General features: G+C 38.6%; 1 protein-coding gene across 1 annotated transcript in view; it reads left to right on the top strand.

The window, feature by feature from the left end:
• The window catches only part of ALG5 (ALG5 dolichyl-phosphate beta-glucosyltransferase), a 49,882-nt gene extending 42,350 nt beyond the window's left edge, over positions 1-7,532 (top strand). The window contains exons 9-10 of the mRNA XM_054446495.2: positions 4,758-4,843; positions 7,323-7,532. Coding sequence (XP_054302470.2) covers positions 4,758-4,843; positions 7,323-7,438 — 202 coding nt within the window. The 3' untranslated portion in view covers positions 7,439-7,532. The remainder of the gene's footprint in view (positions 1-4,757; positions 4,844-7,322) is intronic.
• Positions 7,533-20,167: the final 12,635 nt, after the last annotated feature.

Here is a 20,167-nt window from a genome sequence, read left to right as displayed (position 1 = left end):
AGTTGCCAGTGTTCTCCTGGTAATGGCCTGTTCTTTGTTCTCCTGAAGGAGCTTGGCGATAAGGCAGGGGATTATTTCTTTGGCACACTTCACAGGCCCTGACTATCTGCTTGATAGTTTTGAAAAGGCCTGATCCAGTAAATAATGATTTGGCCATCTGATGGGTGCTATCAATGCCTAAGTGAAAGGTCTGGTGAAGGGTTTTAAGTAATTTCCATTGGTTAGCTGCAGGCAAAAGTATTTTTCCTTCTTCAGTGGCTAGCCATCCTTTGGGGAGGAAACTGTGTCCTCATGAGGTGCCTCATTCTATTTCTTCTGCTTAGTACTGGGGCTTGGTTTCCTGGAGGAGATTACCCCATACTAGGGGTCCTTCTACAAGCATTTCTAATGGAGGGTCCCGCCTTGCAGCTCTTTTGGCTTTTTTGGCTTCAATATCTGCTTGGTGGTTCCTTTCTATTTCTCTTCTCTTTCCTTTCTGATGACCCTGGCAGTGTAAGACTGCCACCTCTTAAAGCTCAGCTCAAGCCGTAACGAACACGGACCAGAGGAGTGTGCAGTTGCAAGATGTAATAGAGTGAAAACAGAGCTCCCATACAATGGGAGGGGACCCAAAGGAGGTTGCCCAAGGCTGAATAATATTTCATTGTGTACATATACCACATTTTCCTTCCCAGTTTTTCTGTTGACAGACCCTTAGGTTGATTTGATAACTTGGCTGTTGTGAACAGCGCTGCAGTGAACATGAGAGTGCAGTTATCTCCTCAACATACTGATTTCAAATCTTTTGGATAAATACTCAAAAGTGAGATTTCTGGACCATATGGTAATTCCGTTTTTAGTTTTTTGAGGGACCTCCATACACTTTCCCATAATCACTATCCTAATCTACATTCTCACCAACAGTGTACAAGGGTTCCCACTTCTCCACCTCCTCACCAGTGCGTGTTGTGTCATCTTTTTTATAATGGCCATTCTGACAGGGGCTTTAATTTGCATTTCCTTAATGATTAGTGATGCTGAGCATTTTTTCATATATCTCTTGGCCATCTGTATGTCATCTTTTGAGAAATGTCTATTCAGGTCCCTTGCTCATTTTTTAATCAAATTAATTGTTTTCTTTCTATGGAGTTGAGTTCCTTGTATATTTGTGATGTTAGCCCCTTATCAGATATATGGCCTACAGATATTTTCTCCCAATCCATAGGTTATCTGTACAGTCTGTTAGTATTTCTTTTGTTGTGCAGAAGCTTTTTAGTTTGATGTAATCCCATTTGTCTGTTTTTGCTTTTATTGTCTATGCTTTTGGGATCCAATCTAATAAAAAACACATGGCCCAGACCAGTGTCATTTAGTTTTTTCCATATGTTTTCTTCTAGTAGTTTTACAGTTTCAGGTCTTATGTGTAAGTGTGTAAGTCTTTAATCATGTTGAGGTTTGTTTTTGTTTTAGTTTTTTGATATAAGGGTCCAGTTTCGTCCTTCTGCATATGGATATCCAGTTTTCCCAACACCATCTATTGAAAACTCATGTCCTTTAGTTCTGAGAAATGTTTCTTAATCTTTTTTTTTTTTTTTTTACAATCTCTCTTCATTTTCTCTGCTCTCTTACAAACAGATGTGGAACCCCCTTACTAGTCCTGTAATTTTATCTTCTCTCTTCTTTTCTAGTTTTGATCTTTTGAGATTTCCTCAATTTTATTATCCAGTCTTCTTTTTGAATTTTTATCTCTGCTGTCAAAATTGTAATTTCCTAGAACTCTTTTTTTTGTTTTTCAGTATTAACTTTTTAAAAAACCTATTCTTGTTTCATGACTACGGTATCTTCCACTACCTCTGAATATCTTATTTAAAACTTTGTCATTTTCTTTACCTGCATTGTTTCTGTTGCCTCTGATTTTATATGTTTCTTTTTAACACTCATTCTTCACATGTCTATAGTATGGCACTAAAACACTCAGTAGAAGCTGTGTCCATGCGCAGAGCCTCTGAATGGTAAATTTCGCTACAGGTTAAACCAGCAGAGCTTCGTGTGAGAAAGTCCCAACTGGCATTGTCTTTTGGACAGGTCATTTTCATGAAAGTAGAGTCCTTCAATCTCCTGCCTAGGAGCTGTGAGCCTGGCTGTTAGCATTCACAGAACCAACAGAGAAAAGTCATGAAGGGAAGGAAAATCTTAGATGTTCAGTGAGTGCTACTTGCAGCCCCACCTGTGTCTTCACCTGAAGACATCATTTGAGGCCTTCAATGCCTGAGCCTCTGGGGTGCTCTTTGGCACCCTTCTCCCACTGCTCCAGTCCATGTTCCCTACAACTTCCAAGGTTTTTTTTTTATTATTATTATCGTCTCCTCCCATCTTTGTTCTTATATGTTTATTCCATATTGTTGTGTTAATTTTGATAGGGCTGCAGGAGGCAGCAGTGGGGTTCATGTCCATCTGGTGGGTTTAACAGGGTCTCAGCATATTTTTTGTTCTTTAGGAATCTGTTAGTGAGATAACAGCTGTACCAGGAACTGAGTAAGAAAAGAAAACACAGTGGCTCAGCCCAACCCATATTTGCATAAACAAATGAAGGCATCTTAGTTGGAGAATAACCCTTATACTGTTTCCCCCTAATAACGTAAGGCTCTATATAGAAGTACTTGGTATTTTAGTTAAAATGTTTGCTTAGGTAACAGACTGGGCACTTATAGTATGATGATATGAGCTGCATTTTTTTGTATGTGTAAAAAATACCTTCATGTCTTCTAAAATGTTTAAGAGGAAAAAGACGTAATTTAATTTTGGGTCAGGCACAGTGGCTCAAGCCTGTAATCTCAGGACTTTGGGAGGTCAAGCCAGGCGGATCATTTGAGCCCAGGAGTTCAAGACCTGGGATACATAATGAAACCTCTTCTCTACAAAAAATACAAAAATTAACCAGGCATGGTGGCACAGAGATGAAAATTCAAAAAGAGGGCTAGATAATAAAATTGAGGAAATCTCAAAAGAACAAAACTAGAAAATAAGAAGATAAAATTATAGGACTAGTAAGGAATATCTGGGCCTATGCTCCCAGATGTTCGGGAGGCAAAGGTGGGAGGATCACCTGAGTCCAGGGAGGTCGAGGCTGCAGTGAGCCCTGATTGCGCCACTGCATTCCAGCCTGGGTGACAGAGTAAGACCCTGTTTAAAACAAAACCGAAAAATTCTTTTGGTCTAGGATTTTTTTTTTTTAATATAAAGTGATTTCAATTAACCACCCCACTCTTTTTTACTCAATTGTTTTGTGTATTTGATAAGTCACTAGCTATATACTGATATCCTTAGAAATAATATATAATAATCTTGTTCAGGTTATCAAGTATCATTAGAACTAACTCAGCCCACTAGCTAATATTTTGTTTTTGTGTTAAAAGGAAAGTTAAGGGTTAAGCACCAGGCTTAATATTGAAATTATTTCTTTTTTCATGAGTATCACAGTTCTAGGGGATGAAAGTTTTAAAATACAACCCACTTTTGTAAATGGTTTTATCATCTTAACTAAGTATTTTATTTGCATAAGAAAAAGCATTGTTTTAAAAAATAGTTTTCATATTGAATTATCCAAATACTCAGAATTTAAACTATTTACCTAATGGATGATTATGGTATTGTGGCAAAAAAACAAAAATCTCCCAAATTCAAGTTGTCTGGGATTGGAGAAATCAAATATAAGTGGACTTTAGGCATTTTCTTGTCTGTATTAATAATGTTTTACAACCAAGCCCTAGAAGTTTGAACTGTGCTCTGTGCAGCCTAGAAAGTGGGGACTGACTCATGGATGAAGGCAAAACAGTCAAGGACTTTAGACAGTTTAAATGATGATGAAGAAGATTTAACAGGTAGTGGTGCTTTTCTTCCTGAGCTTTAATACCAGTGAGAGAAGCAACTAGTTCAGAGAAATTTTGTAAGCAGAATCCAGGAAAATTTATGAGTCAGGATTCAGAACCTTTAAGGAAAGCAGGTTTGACCTAAGCCAAGGCACTGACTGAAAAGAGGCTTTAAGAAAGACCTTTTGTAAGTGGTAAGTGGAAGGAAGGATACACTGGAGATTTAGACTGGAAATGGTTTTAACAGTATATATTAGGACAAGTAAGACAATATATCAGATTCCTGTGTATGTATTAGTTATACCCAAAGAGTATTTCAGACTAGTCCAAAGTAGCTTTTTACTTTCAATACTTGCCAGTATTATATTGTGCAGGACACCACAGGGAAGGGGAACAGAAAAGACAAGGAAGGCCCTGGGGACACTGTATTAGAAAAGTAATCTTGATCCTCTGATGATAGAAGAAAATAGGCAACCAACTCTAAAGTAATGTAAAACAGTCTCAACTAGAGCATCTCGGAGTTTTGTTTTATCAGCTCTCTGAATCAGTTGAAAATGTCAGTTCTTTACCTTGAGCTAGTCCAGTTAAGGTTAGGATTGAAAACCATCAATCTTGAAATTTTCCAGGATTAAATTTTTTCTTGGAACCCATGAGGCTAGTTTTACCTCTGTGAGTTTCTGAGTTGTAATAGAGATACAGTATTATGCAATGATATTCTAAATTATTATTTGACTTGAAACTTCTGAACTACTAAGCTTTGAATTATTTGACTTCTGTGAATCTGATCTTCAGGTTTATGGTATAAGCTTTATATCTGCCATGTAAGCTTCTTTAAAACATGCCAAGGTAGAGATACAGTTGTGTTCTATTTGTCTTTAGAAATAAATATCAATATATTTTCTATTTTAGGGCATTTGATGTAGAACTACTGTACATAGCACAGTTCTTTAAAATTCCAATAGCAGAAATTGCTGTCAACTGGACAGAAATTGAAGGTGAGTATATTGTTTATTGTATGATTGTCTTGAGTCAGACAAGGGAGAGATATCAGATAATACAGTTGTCTAGTAAAGTCAGCTGGCTTTAATGTTCTCCTTGCTCCCCTCATCAAGCCCTTCTCAGCTGTCTTGACTCAAAGATCCAGTTCCAAGGAGAATAGTACCTACTAATACCTTCCATCTGGCTTGCTGCCTTTTATATTTTTTGTCTGTTCATGGGGCCTTCAGTAGGCCTACTACCTTGTCGAAGAAACTTCAATAAAACTTCCTACAATAGACAAAGTCATGGTGATCTGAAGTTAGAAGGTTGATAGTCTTTTGAGATAGATACATTTATTTTTTGCATCACCATTTCCTATATATATATTTTTTATCACTAGGTGGATATTAATTAGGTACCTGCAAACCACTATGCAAAGCTAAATAAGAAATAAAAATTTTTTTTATGGCCAAGCACCATGCCTCATGCCTGTAATCCCAGCACTTTGGGAGACCAAGGCGGGTGGATCACCTAAGGTCAGGGGTTTGAGACCAGTCTGGCCAATAGGGTGAAACCCCGTCTTTACTAAAAAATACAAAAAGATGGCCGGGCGTGGTGGCAGGCACCTGTAATCCCAGCTACTCAGGAGTCTGAAGCAGAAGAATTGCTTGAACCCGGGAGGCAAAGGTTGCGGTGAGCCAAGATCGCACCATTGCACTCCCACCTGGGCAACGAGTGAAAGGCCATCGGAAAAAATAAATAAATAAAAGTGTTTTTACTCCAAATGCCCACAGTCAATCCAGAGCCATTTTAAAACTATATCTGTACATATATCCAAAAATATAAAGATCCCAACTCTATCATAACTTGAAATCTATCATAAATCTTAATAATTCCTATTTTAAAAGGCTTAGACAGCTCTGGCTGTATAGAATTTTAAACATACTCTAGTTTTCTCCTTACCTTAGAATGAACCTAAACTAATTCACAGTGTGGGAGCAGTTAACATAATCAACTGGAGACTTTTTCAAATCCAGCTCTTCTGGTGAGAGTCCTTGTTGCAGTAAACCATTATTGCTCTGTAACCTCAGATGTTTAGGGACAGAAAAAGGTTAAGAACCAGTCTCAAGATTATACAAACTATATAGTCTAGGATGAATTCAGACCTCTTTACGTCTTGCTGAATCAAACTGAGTTTACAAAATCTTAGCTCATCTCCACAGTAGCTGCCTAGAATCAAAGAGGATTGGGAAGCAGGTCAAAGGATCACTCAGGGGTATCATGATCAACTCTGTTGATTTGTGTAGATCTTTGGCCAACATAGACTCTATGGGAAGATGAGGTGGGGAAAAGTAAAAGTCCATTTTATGTTTAGTCATTTGCTTATTTGCATTACAGAGATAGTTGTATTGTAATATGAATTGTAGGTACCTCAACTTCCTCATTTGTGGGATGAAGATAATTTTTGGCCCTGATAAACGATAATGTCTCTACAGTGCTTTGGTGGTAATGTTTTCAGAAGAAAGCTGTCATATAAATTCAGAGCAGTGAAAAAGGTCTTCTTTAAATATAAAGTATAATTAAAATGATAATGAAATGTTAAACCTTCCTCCTGATACTTCTTTATCTGCAGGTATATACTATAAGTAATGGTTATAAGAATCTGCTGTGGCTGGGCGCGGTCACTCATGCCTGTAATCCCAGCACTTTGGGAGCCTAAGTTGGGAGGATCACTTGAGCCTAGGAGTTTGAGATCAGCCTGGGCAACATAGTGAGACCTCATCTCTATTAAAAAATTGTAAAATTAGGCAGGTGTGGTGCGTGCCTCTGTACTCCCAGCTGCTGGGGAGGCTGAGGTAGGAGGACTGGATCATTTGAGCCCCGGAGGCCAAGGTTACAGTGAGCCATAATCGTGTCACTGCACTACAGCCTGGGTGACAGAGCAAGATCTTGTCTCAAAAAAACAAAAAAAGAATCTGCTGTGATATGTGGATCAGATATTTAATTAGGCTGGTGTTCTTGTGTAGCCCGAGACAAAGAGGTCTGGACAAAATTATCTTAAGTCTGATCATAGGCTTTATTTTTTATCATTAAGATTGGATTTATGTAGAAATAATCATATTTATCTGTTGTGCTGTATCTTTAGTTGTTTCATATGTAATTATTTTCAGTAATGAGCACTCAGTGAGTAGCTTTTTATTAGACTTTTCTAAAGCCCTCACCATATGTAGTCCTTCCTTTCTATAGTACGGCTGTATGAAATTTTCACTATTTAGATCCTGTCAAGTTTCGTTTCACTTCAAGATGTTCTGTTTTTGTTTTTAGAGAAAACCACTACACTCACTTCAGCTTTGAAATTGTTTCACTTTATGGTCCGTGATTTAAAAAATTAAGGTGCTAAAGGCTCACAACGATCATGTAGACTGACTTTAAACTGATACATTTTCTGCTGAGTTTATTTAAGCTAATTTGTTTTTAATTATTTTTAAATCACAGGTTCTAAATTAGTTCCATTTTGGAGCTGGCTACAAATGGGCAAAGACCTACTTTTTATACGACTTCGATATTTGACTGGTGCCTGGAGGTTTGAGCAAACTCGGAAAATGAATTAGGTTGTTTGCAGTCTTCAGTTGTGTTCTTATGCGTCAGTGTCACATTTCATTTCATTTGAAACTAAAATTTTAAGTAAAGCTGGAATAAACTTCTTGTCATTGTCTGCCTTTTGATAATTTTAAAGAATTAACTTTCCATAAGTAAAAAAATATGTATCTCTTTGGATATAAATGATTTTTAAAAGATGTTTATTTAAAAAGTCAGATTTTCTTTTGTTTGTTTAGCTTCATTATCATTATAATTCTGAGAAACATAATTTTTGTAGACAGAAGTGATTCTTCCCCTAAAGTGCCTGCATAACTCTCATGAACTTAACTATAAACTACAATCATGTAACAGTTTTCAGAGGTTTAAAAAGAAAGCTAGGGTATAAGTTTGAATGTATATAAATTTATCCAAATCAAAGAAACCTATTTCAGCCTACGAAACTTTAGGAAATTATATGTTAAAAGCAAGAATACAGACTTAGTCACAAAGGTGTTCATTTCCTTATAGTCTTACTCATCTCTAGCACTGGAGGCCAAGATGGGAGGATCACTTGAGCCCAGAAGTTCAAGGTTACAGTGAGCTATGATCGTGCCACTGCACTCTAGCCTGGATGATGGAGGGAGTTCCTGTCAATCAATTTTGTAATATTAATATATTTACATAGTAACATCAGAAGCCTCTTTGAGATAGCAAGAGAACTAATAGCAATTATAAAATAATGAACCCCCAAAATCAGAATTAGATTGTTTCTGCCATCTTAGAGAAACAAACTAGTAATAGTTTGACATTTATTAAGTGTTTACTGTATGCCAACCAGTGTTCTAAGCACTTGATATATAATGACTCACAACAGAAGAGGAAACTGAGGCACAAAAGGGTGACCTGCCCAAGGTCACATATTTAGGAAAGAGTGGAGTCATGATTGTAACCTGCATAGTCTGGATCCCAAGCCCACACTCATTAATGACTGCTATAGTCTTCAGTTTCTGAAGGTATGAAAACTGGGGATTATATAAGTAGAAAGTTTTGGCAGTACATTGAATAAAACATTTTTGAGTAGAAAAGTAAGCTTAAAATGACTCCAGTAGTTTGAACAACAGTGATAATATCATATCTGCAGTAGACAATAAGCTTCTTGAAAATAGAAGGCTTGCCAGGCGCGGTGGCTCACACCTGTAATCCCAGCACTTTGGGAGGCTGAGGCAGGCAAATCACCTGAGGTCGGGAGTTCAAGACCAGCCTGACCAACATGGAGAAACCCCGTCTCTACTAAAAATACAAAATTAGCTGGGGTGGTGGTGCATGCCTGTAATCGCATCTACTTGGGAGGCTGAGGCAGGAGAATCACCTGAACCTGCGAGGCAGAGGTTGCAGTGAGCCGAGATTGCACCATTGCACTCCAGCCTAGGCAATAAGTGCGAAACTCTGTCTCAAAAAAAAAAAAAAAAAAAAAAACAGAAGGCATGTCTTACTACAATTAGTATCTCTAGCACAGGGCTTAGCATATAGTAAACACTTAATGATGATGAGATGAATAAACTTTATTTACTACCAGATTTTGTGAGCATTAAAGTCACTTAAATGGATAAATCAAGAATAATAGCAAAGAGAAGAAAAGACTGTGCTCATAAGAATTTTTAAGAGTAAGCCTTGAGCCAAAAATAAGATCCTTAATGAAATTATAAAAAGGCAATGAAATAATTTGTTATTGCTCTTTATAAACGAGATAGAAATGCATATTTGAAGTATAATAGGAATATTGAAGGGAAGTCACGATACTTTTTATGTACTTTGTCTGTGAACACTATAGGGAAAAGTCTGATGTCATTGATGCCAGCTTACCTTTCTAAGCACAGATTTACCTAAGAGGAATATGGGACAGAATCTGAGGCAATCAGAGAGAAAAGGTAGTTTAACCTGTTAACTTACAGAATCTGCTAACAAAAACTACATGCAACAATAGCAGAGTGAAATAGCAAAATAACAGCTACCATCTTTTTTTTTTTTTTTTTTGAGATGAAGTCTTGCTCTTGTCCCCCAGGCTGGAGTGCAATGGCACAAACTCAGCTCACTGCAACCTCCGCCTCCCGGGTTGAAGCGATTCTCCTGCTTCAGCCTCCTGAGTAGCTGGGATTACAGGTGCCTGCCACCACGCCCGGCTAATTTTTTGTATTTTTAGTAGAGCTGGGGTTCCACCATGTTGGCCAGGCTGGTCTCGAACTCCTGACCTCAGATGATCCCCCCACTTCGGCCTGCCAAAGTGTTGGGATTACAGGGGTGAGCCACTGCACCCGGCCACCATCTACTATCCTTATAGTATGTACAAGGAAGAGTAATGAACATTTTGCATGCATTATGTGGTTTGATCAAACAACTCTATCATGCAGGTATAATTACCCGCATTTCACAGAACGAAGTAGCCAAATAATTTGCCCAGGGTTACACAAGTAGCCATTATTCATGCTTCTACTGAAATGAAAAATAGGAAACAAAGGAACATGGAGCATGATTAAAACAGTATAACCTGAGGATCCTCAGACAACTTGGCCATGTCTATGTCAAGTCTTCTCACTTGTTCTTACAGAATAAATATATATATATATATGAAACTTATTTGACTTGAGGGTCACATATGGACAATAATGTCTCTTGACATCTGTAATCCTCTATCTCCATATAGTTATGTATGGTTGACCGTTGAATAACACAGGTTTGAACTGCACAGATCCACTTATACCTGGATTGTTTTCAAAAAGTGTATTGAAAAAGTTTTTGGGGATCTGTGAAAATTTGAAATAGCAACAGGAGGTTGCTATAAAATTATAGTAGTAAATGATAGACTAATATCTACATGTATTTTATGCATTAATGACATAACCTTTTCTTAATAGCTTTCATACTATCAAAGACTTCGATATTAGTCTATAATTTACTATGTAAAATACACATGAATCTATTCAGAGATTTATCAAAATTTATGCATACATAGACCATACGTATTCAGTTGAGAGAAATTTAAACAAAGATGCAATATTAGGCTGCGCGCAGTGGCTCACACCTGTAATCCCATCACTTTGAGAGGCCAAGGTGGGTGGATCACCTGAGGTCAGGAGTTCGAGACCAGCCTGGCCAACATGGTGAAACCCCATCTCTACTAAAAATACAAAAATTAGCCGGGTGTGGTGGCAGGTGCCTGTAATCCCAGCTACTTGGGAGGCTGAGGCAGGAAAATCACTTGGGGAGGTGGAGGTTGCAGTGAGCCAAGATCACGCCACTGCACTCCACCCTGGGTGACATGAGTGAGACTCCGTCCCAAAAAAAAATAAGATGCAGTATTAAATCATAACTGCATAAAATTAATAATTTCGTAGCCACCTCCTGTTGCTATTGCATGAGCTCAGGTGTTGTGAGTATCCACTTAAATGCTGTGTGACGCTGACCATCTCCATATGAGCAGTTCGTCTCTCCAGTAAATTGCATATAACAGTAGAAATTGAGCTCTTGGAGTTCTCATGTATTTTTCATGTTTAGCGCAATACTGTAAACCTTGAATAACACCATGGGACCGATATGAAGTACCATTAGTGATGCTGGAAATACTCCCAAGAAGCAGAGAAAAGTCATGACGTTACAAGAAAAAGTTGAATTGCTTGATATGTACCATAGATGAGGGCTGCAGCTGAGGTTGCTCACCATTTCAAGATAAATGAATCCAAGCCAGGCATGGTAGCTCATGCCTATAATCCCAGCACTTTGGGAGGCCGAGGCAGGCGGATCACCTGAGGTAGTTCAAGACCAGCTTGGCCATCATTGTGAAACCCCATGTCTACTAAAAATATAAAAATTCGCCGGGCGTGGTGGCGGGCGCCTGTAATCCCAGCTACTTGGGAGACTGAGGCACGAGAATCACTTGAACCTGGAAGATGGAGGTTACAGCAAACCGAGATTTCACCACTGCACTCCAACCTAGGTGACAAAGCGAGACTGTCTCAAAAAAAATAAATAAATCCAGTGTAAGGACTATTGGGAAAAAAAAAAAAAAAAGAAAATTTGTGAATCCATTGCCACTACTACATCTGCAAGTACAAAAATCTTGCAATTTTTGCAAAATACCTTTTCTCTCATATTGAAAATGCAGCTTTTAAGTGGGTACAGGATTGCTATAAGAAAGACATACCTACAGACTCTAATATGATTCACAAAAAGGCAAAGTCATCATATGACAAGTTAAAGGAAGGTGAAGGATCTAAAGCTGGGGAATTTAATGCCAGAAATGAATGGTTCATTTTAGAGGTTTGGCTTTTTAAAAAAAGTCAAGATAAGGGAGAAGCAGCTTCTGCTGATCCAGGAGGCAACAGACGAGTTCCCAAACACCATTAAGAAAATCATTGAGGAGAAAGGATAACTGCCTAAACGGGTTTTTCATGCAGACGAAAGTGCCCTAATCAGGGGGGTGGGTGGGTGGAATGCCACAAAGGACATTTATTAGTAAGGAAGACAAGCAAGCACCAGGATTTAAGGCAGGAAGAAACAGGCTAACTGCTGTTTTGTACAAATGCAATCGGGTATATGATCAGGACTGCCCTTATCTATAAAGCTGCTAAATCCTGAAAGGAAATGATAAACATCAGCTGCCAGTCTTCTGGTTGTACAAGAAGGCCTGGACAATGATAACCCTTTTTCTGGATTGGCTCCATTGATGTTCTGTCCCTGAAGTCAAAAAGTACCCTGCCAGTGAGAAATTGCCTTTTAAGGTTCTTTCGACATTGGACAATGCCCCTGATCACCCAGAACATCATGAGTTCAACACGGAAGGCTTAGCAGTTGTCTACTTGCCCCCAAACACGATCTCTCTAATTCAGCCTTTACATCAGGGAGTCATAGGACCTTTAAGGCTCATTACACACAGTTCTCTATAGAAAGGATTGTCAATGCTAGAACAAAAGCCCAACAGAACATGAAAGTCTGGAAGGGGTTTGGGTCTGGTGGCTCACGTCTGTAATCCCAGCACTTTGGGAGGCCAAGGTGGGAGGATCACTTGAGGTCAGGAGTTCAATACCAGCCTGGGCAACATAACAAGATCCCATCTCTACAAAAAAATTAAAAAATTCTGGGCGTGGTTGTTGGTGCATGCCAGTAGTCCTCGCTACTCGGGAGGCTGAGGATGGAGGACTGCCTGAGCCCAGGAGTTTGGGGCTGTGGTGAGCTGTCATCACACCACTGCACTCCAGCCTGGGCAACAGAGCAAGACCCTGTCTCTCAAAAAAAAAAAAAAAAGTCTGAAAGAATTATACCATTGAAGATGCAAGCCATCATTATAGACAAATAAAAGCTGTGAAAGTCACCAAGCATGAAACAATAATTCCTGCAGAAAACTGTCCAGATGTTGTGCATGACTTCACAGGATTTATGACAGAGCCAATCAAAGAAATCATGAAAGAGATTGTGGGTAGGGCAAAAAATAAATAAGTAAATAAGATGGCAGGTGAACAGTTTTGAGATATGGATGTTGGAGAAATTCAACAGGTAATAGAGACACCACCAGTGGAGTTAACAGAAGATGACTTGATGGAGATGAGTGCTTCTGAACCAGTGCCAGATGATGCAGAAGAAGACATACAAGAAGCAGGACTCCAATTATTCAAGACTGCTTGTGACTTCTTTTACAATGTGGACCCTTCTACAATATGGGCACTGAAACTAAAGCAAATGGTAGAAGAAGGATTGGTACTGTAGAGAAACAGTTTTAGAGAAATGAAAAAAAATCAGACCAGAATTATGATATATTAATACTTCCATGAAGTTACACCAAGGGTGCCTGCCTCTCCTGCCTCCCCTTCCACCTCCTCCACCTCTTCTGCCTCTGTCACCTGGGAGACAGCAAGACCAACCCCTCCTCTTACTCCTCCTCAGCCTACTCAACGTGAAGACAAGAATGAAGGCCTTTATGATGACTCACGTCCACTTAATGAATGTTAAATATATTTTCTTTTACTTATGGTTTTCTTAATAACATTTTCTTTTCTCTAGCATACTTTATTGTAAGAACGCAATATATAATACATATAATTTACGAAATATGTGTTAATACACTATGTTATCGGTAAAGTTTCCAGTCAATAGCAGGCTATTAGTAGTTAAGTTTTGAGAGAGTCAAAGTTAATGGATTATCAACTACACAGGGGTTAGCACTCCAAACCCCTGCATTGTTCAGGGGTGCACTGTACTTCTACTCGTAGTTGATTCTCCAGTTCTATGTTCCACCTGCTTTATTCAGTTATTTTATTAGTCCTTTCTCAGATTGCTATAAAGAGCTACCTGAGACTGAGTAATTTATTTAAAAAAAAAAAGGTTTAATTGACTCATAGTTCCACAGGTGTACAGGAAGCATAACTGGGGAGGCCTCAGGAAACTTACAATCATGGCAGAAGGTGAAGGGCCTCAGGAAACTTACAATCATGTCTGGAGAAGGAGGAAAAGGGCAAACAGAGAGGCGCCACACACTTTTAAACATCCATGTCTCTTGAGAATTCACTGACTATCATGAGAACAGCAAGGTGAAAATCTGCCACTAAGATCCAGTCACCTCCCACCAGGTCCCTCCTCCAACACTAGGGATTACAATTTGAAATGAGATTTGGGTGGGGACACAAAACTAAACCATATCAGTTATAATTTCCTTAAGAGCGGAAACTTTGCCTTTATTTTATTTGTTTGTCTCCACAGCATCCTAAATTGTGATTGTTCAATAAAGAAAATGGTTAGATAATGCTACCATTTCAATTCACTCATCGAAAAAATAATTCTATGAATGAGGTTATCCATTTTATTGACAGTTAAATCCCCTGAAGAAGTCTAGAGGACTGTTTTGTTTTTGTTTTTGTGCAGTCTCAAAAATGTTTTGTGTTTTTGTGCAGTTTTTTGTTTTTGTGCAGTCTCAAAAGTGCCAAATCCACAAATTGATAAATTTATTTTGTTAATTCAATAAGAAACTCTAAGAAGTGATATCTTTGTGATTCATTGATTTTGAAGTAAAACTCCAGTTAGTATTTTGATGGTCACAAAACATAATACTTTACCTAGATTTGATCCTGTCTAAATTCTGATAGTACTGAGGAAGGACGAAGGGGAACAGCAGAGGTCCTTACCTGAGCAGTATCACAGTGCACCTCAAAAATACTGCTGGGGCCAGGCGCGGTGGCTCACGCCTGTAATCCCAGCATTTTGGGAGGCAGAGGGGGGTAAATCAGTTGAGGTCAAGAGTTTGAGACCAGCCTGGTCAACATGGCAAAACTCTGTCTCTACTAAAAATACAAAAATTAGCCGGGCCTGGTGGCAGGCACCTGTAATCTCAGCTACTCGGAATGCTGACGCAGGAGAATCACTTGAACCCCGGGGAGATGAAGGTTGCAGTGAGCCAAGATCATGCCACTTCACTCCAACCTGGATGAAAGAGCGAAACTCCATCTCAAGAAAAAAAAAAAAGAGCAAAAAATACTACTGGGGAAAACGAAGTCATAAGGTCTGTATCTCTGACCCATTAATATTACAGTAACAACATGTACCTCTGTGCAGGGTAGATGAATGTCACTGCAGCTTTTTCTACTATCATCGCAGAAACAGTAAAACCTAGGGCCCCAAAGCCATAGTAATTGCAAAACATGTCCCAACTCTCCAGTGGTGTGAATTTATTTAAATCTTTCGAAATAAAATTGTAAGGAAAATAAAAGTCCTTAACATAGCACTATGTACACTATGAAGTATAATTCCTTCCATCATCCACTCAATGATTGAATGCCTAGCAGTTCTACATTTAAAAAAATGTCTATTCTTTAGGGATCTACTTAGAAAGAAAGGAATATGTTAAACATTTAAATTGCAATGCAAATAATATGAGATCAAGAAGCCAGATATGTTCTGAGGAAGGATGAATCTTTGCAGTCTAAAATTAGGAAAATTTCCCCTAAATTGTTGCATCTCTATGGGACTCCGCATGCACAATGCACAACTACAATGAAAGTAAAATCACCTCCATCTGGGAAGATAGTTTATATTCTGTCAGTTTCTTTTGATCTTTGTCATTCTTTTTCGTTTTTTGCCTTTTTTTTTTTTTTTTTGAAATGGGGTCTTGCTCTGTCTCCCCTGCTAGAGTGCAGTGGTGTGATCTCAACTCACTGCAGTCTCCTGGGTTCAAGCGGTTCTCCTGCCTCAGCCTCCCAAGTAGCTGGAACTACAGACACGTGCCACCATGCCTGGCTAATTTTTGTATTTTTAGTAGAGACAGGGTTTCATCATGTTAGTCAGGCTGGTCTCGAACTCCTGACCTCAGATGATCCGCCCACCTTGGCCTCCCAAAGTGCCGGGATTACAGGCATGAGCCACCATGCCCTGCCTGATCTTTGTCAGTCTTCTGAAACAGGATAGCAATCCTATGCATTTATATTTTACATTGTGTTTTTTGAGATCTATAGAAATGTTTTCTTATGAATTTTAGTGAAAGGGCCAGTTGAATCAGGATAATTATACAATGAGGAAAAAAAAAAGTAAAGTAAGGAATTCCGCTTTTGGGAAGACAGAGTAGTAGATGTAATTTCCCCTATTCCTCCTACTAAGTACAACTAAAAAATATGATGATGATGATAGCTACCCCCATTGATTACCTAATATGTAAAAGACACGCTGGTGGCCGGGCACGGTGGCTCGCGCCTGTAATCCCAGTACTTTGGGAGGCCGAGGCCGGCGGATCACGAGGTCAGGAGATCAAGACCATCCTGGCTAACACGGTGAAACCCTGTCTCTACTAAAAATACAAAAAAAAAAATTAACTGGGCGTGGTGGCGGGTGCCTGTAGTCCCAGCTACTCGGGAGGCTGAGGCAGGAAAATGGCATGAACCTGGGAGGAGGAGCTTGCAGTGAGCTGAGATCGTGCCACTGCACTCCAGCCTGGGTGACAGAGCGAGACTCTGTCTCAAAAAAAAAAAAACAAAAAAAAAACAATGAACAAATAAGTATCAGGGTTTGTTTCCTTCTATGTCTATTTAACAATTTATTCATTTTTAATTGATAAAAATTGTATATATTTATGGTATACAACATGATGTTTTGAAATATGCATGCATTGTGTAATGACTAAATTAAGCTAATTAACATATGCATCACCTCACACGCATCATTTATTTGTGATATATATAGTTAAAATCTACTCTCTTAGCAATTTTCAAGTATACAATGCATTGTTATTAACTATAGTCACCAGTCACCATTTTGTATAATAGTTTTCCTGATCATATTCCTCCTGTAAATGAAATTTTCTATCCCTATTTTTTTTTTTTTTTGAGACTGGGCCTTGCTCTGTCACCCAGCCTGTAGTACAGTGGTGGGATCTCAGCTCTCTGCAACGTCCGTCTTCTGGGGCTCAATTGATCCTTCCACCTCAGCCTCCCGAGTAGCTGGGACTACAAGCATGTGTCACCAAGCCCAGATAATTTTTGTATTTTTTTTGTAGAGACGGGGTTTCACCATGTTGCTCAGGCTGGTCTCAAACTCCTGTGCTCAAGTGATCTGCCTCCTAAAGTGTTGGGATTGCAGGCATGAGCCACTGCACCTGGCCCCTAACTATTGTCAACAGAGGGCTAAAAAGTAGACCTAAGACTCATTAAATAATATGTGAACCAATAAAAAAGACATGGAATCAACCCAAATGCCCATGAACAAGACTGGATAAAGAAAATGTGGTACATATATGCCATGGAATACTATGCAGCCATAAAAAAGAATGAGATCATGTCCTTTGCAGTGACATGGATGAAGTTGGAAGCCATTATCCTCAACAAACACACACAGGAACAGAAAACCAAATATTGCATGTTCTCACTTATGAGTGGGAGCTAAACAATGAGAACACATGGACACAGGGAGGGGAACAACACACATTGAAGCCTGTTGGGAAGGGAGGGTGGGGAGAGGGAGAAGATCAGGACAAATAGCTAATGGATGCTGGTCTTAATACCTAGGTGATGGGTTGATAGGTGCAGCAAACCACCATGGCACACATTTACCTATGTAACAAACCTGTGCATCCTGCACTTGTACCCCAGAACTAAAAATAACAATTTTTAAAAATGATATGTGAACATAGAAGTACATCATCAAGGAAGAAAAGTGATTAGGTCAAATGTTTAAGATTCTGTGTGCACATGAAACACTTTATGTGTACAGAAAACGCTTTTAGAGATATTCTCTTATTAGCATTTAAAGTATTTTGAATATCTCTTTAATTTCTCCTAGGGTTCTATAAATTAAAGTTAAATGAAAGAGCAATGTGTGGATCAAAGAGCATAAGATTTGTTAGCCATTATAAGATGATAATACCATGAAAATGGCAAAAAGGCAATCACTTCACAGTTATGAGGAAAAAAAATTAGCACGTTTCAGACAGGCAGCACACAGGCAGGGGTCTTGCTGGTCTAATGGCTTCAGCCTGTCCTTTAAAGGAAAGGAGAGACATTTTCTAGCCAATTTGAGGCCAAAACTTGGCTTTAAACTAAAGGTTTGTTTTCCCATTATTAGTGGTAAACCCCAACTATTATTCTGAGGTTCCCTAGGTTGTTGCCTTTTATTTCAGAAAGTATTGCACAGCTTCCAAATCAAAATTAAATTTATCTTTAACTTAAATAGCTGCTATTCAAAAAGAATGGTGCCCATTTAGTTCTATGGGGATCGGGTGTCACAAAATCAAACACCCCCATCACAAACTACAAAAATATATAGAAATGAAATAAATAAATAAAATTTAAATGTAAAAAAAGCCCTTATAATGGGATTAGAGTCTGTGCCACATATACCGTCAAATAATTAAATCCCACGTAAAAATAAGAATAAGCCTTAGTTTTACCCTTACAGTGGAAGTTTTGTGGATCATACTCTGTCTCTTCAGCCCCTTTAACATGCCTGCCACTTCTCTATGAACATGCGTCACCACCCAGTCCACCCTCACTATACACACACACACACACACACACACACACACACACACACTACTGTTAGTCTTCCAAAAAAGAGTCCAGGGGCAGGCATTGTTTTCTCCTTCATTGCTCTGCACCTGGGATATCAAAAACTCAAGCCCAAGCCCAGGATCCATTATCCTATTCTCTTCTTCTACTCATAGTAAATCTTCCTACATTTCATAAGTATTTAATGAGCATTTACTATGTGCCAGACGCAGTTTTAGCTGTGAGAAATAAGAGCAAAATCAGACACACTCTTCATTCTTTTTGATGTTATAATTAATTAAAGGGGACTGATATTAATCAAATAGTTAAATTATATATCAATGTGGAACAACAGTGTTGATTATGAATGAGAAAGATATAGGCCACATGAGATTACAAAACAGAGGATCTAAGAGAAGACCAAGAAGGCTTCTCTAGGATGTGACACTTAAACTGGGATGCAGAGGAAGGGAAGTTACTAATGAGGCAAGGGGGGGAAGAAGGAGCACTCTATGAGGAAGCCCAGGTGAAATTTCAACTGGGAGCTGATGGTTGAGTAAGTCCTGCCACTTAATTAAGTAGAAGGCTTTCTGTTCTTTTTTATTTATGGCATATTCATTCATTTATTGACTTAATTTATTAAAATCTTTGTGGGTTTCTTAAGGGCAGCAGAGGTATCAAGAACGAGAAGCAAATATGACATCAAAAACACAAGCAATAAAAGCAAAAATAGACAAATGGGACAACATCGAACTTAAAAAACGTCTGTGCATCAAAAGAAACATTCAACAGAATAAAAAATCAACCTACAGAACAGGAGAATATATTTGCAAATCACATATCTGATAAGGGTTCATCTTCAGATTACATAAGAAACTCCTACAACTGGACAGCAACAACAACCACAATTACAACCAGAATAAAACATTGGCAAAGGACTTGAACAGACATTTCTCTAAAGAAGGTATACAAATGCCAACAGGCATGCAAAAAGATGCCCAACAGCACTATTCATAAGAGAAATGCAAATCAAAGCCACAACGAGCCATCTCCTCGCACTCTGTAGGATGGTCACTATCAAAACAACACAAAATAACAAGAGTTGGCAAGGATGTAGAGAAATTGGAACCCTTGTGCACTGTTGGTGGGCGTGTAAAATGTGGCAGCCATTGGGACAACAATATGGCATTTTCTCAAAAAATTAAAAACAGAATTACTGTTTGCTCCAACAATCCACTTCTGGATATATATCCAAAGAATTCAAAGCAGAATCTCAAAGAGATACTTGCACACCCATGTTCATTTTTTCACAACAGCCACAAGGTAGAAGCAACCCAAATGTCCACTGATGAATGGATAAAGAAAATATGGTATATACATGCAATAACAGAATGTTATACAGCCTTAAAAAAATAAAGAAATCCTGTCACATGCTACAGCATGGATAAACCTCCAGGACATTATGCTAAGTGAAATAAGCCGGTCACAAAAGGACAAATACTGTACGACTCTACTCATATGAAGTATCCAAAGCAGTCAAAAATCACAGAGACAGAAAGTAGAAAGGTAGTTTCTAACTGGGGGAGAGGGCATTAGTGATTAACAGGCATTGAGTTTCAGTTTTGCAAGATAAAAAAGTTCTAGAGATCTGTTGCTGCAAGACAATAGTTAAGACTACTGAACTGTACATTTAAAAAAATTAAAGACATTAGCTTCAAGTTCCAGGAAGCCACGGCTTACGATGCAGAC

This window comes from Pongo pygmaeus, chromosome 14 (assembly GCF_028885625.2).
Source record: "Pongo pygmaeus isolate AG05252 chromosome 14, NHGRI_mPonPyg2-v2.0_pri, whole genome shotgun sequence".
Lineage (NCBI taxonomy): Eukaryota > Metazoa > Chordata > Mammalia > Primates > Hominidae > Pongo > Pongo pygmaeus.
Note: the sequence above shows the minus strand (reverse complement) of the source record. Positions and strands in the feature narration are given on the sequence as shown.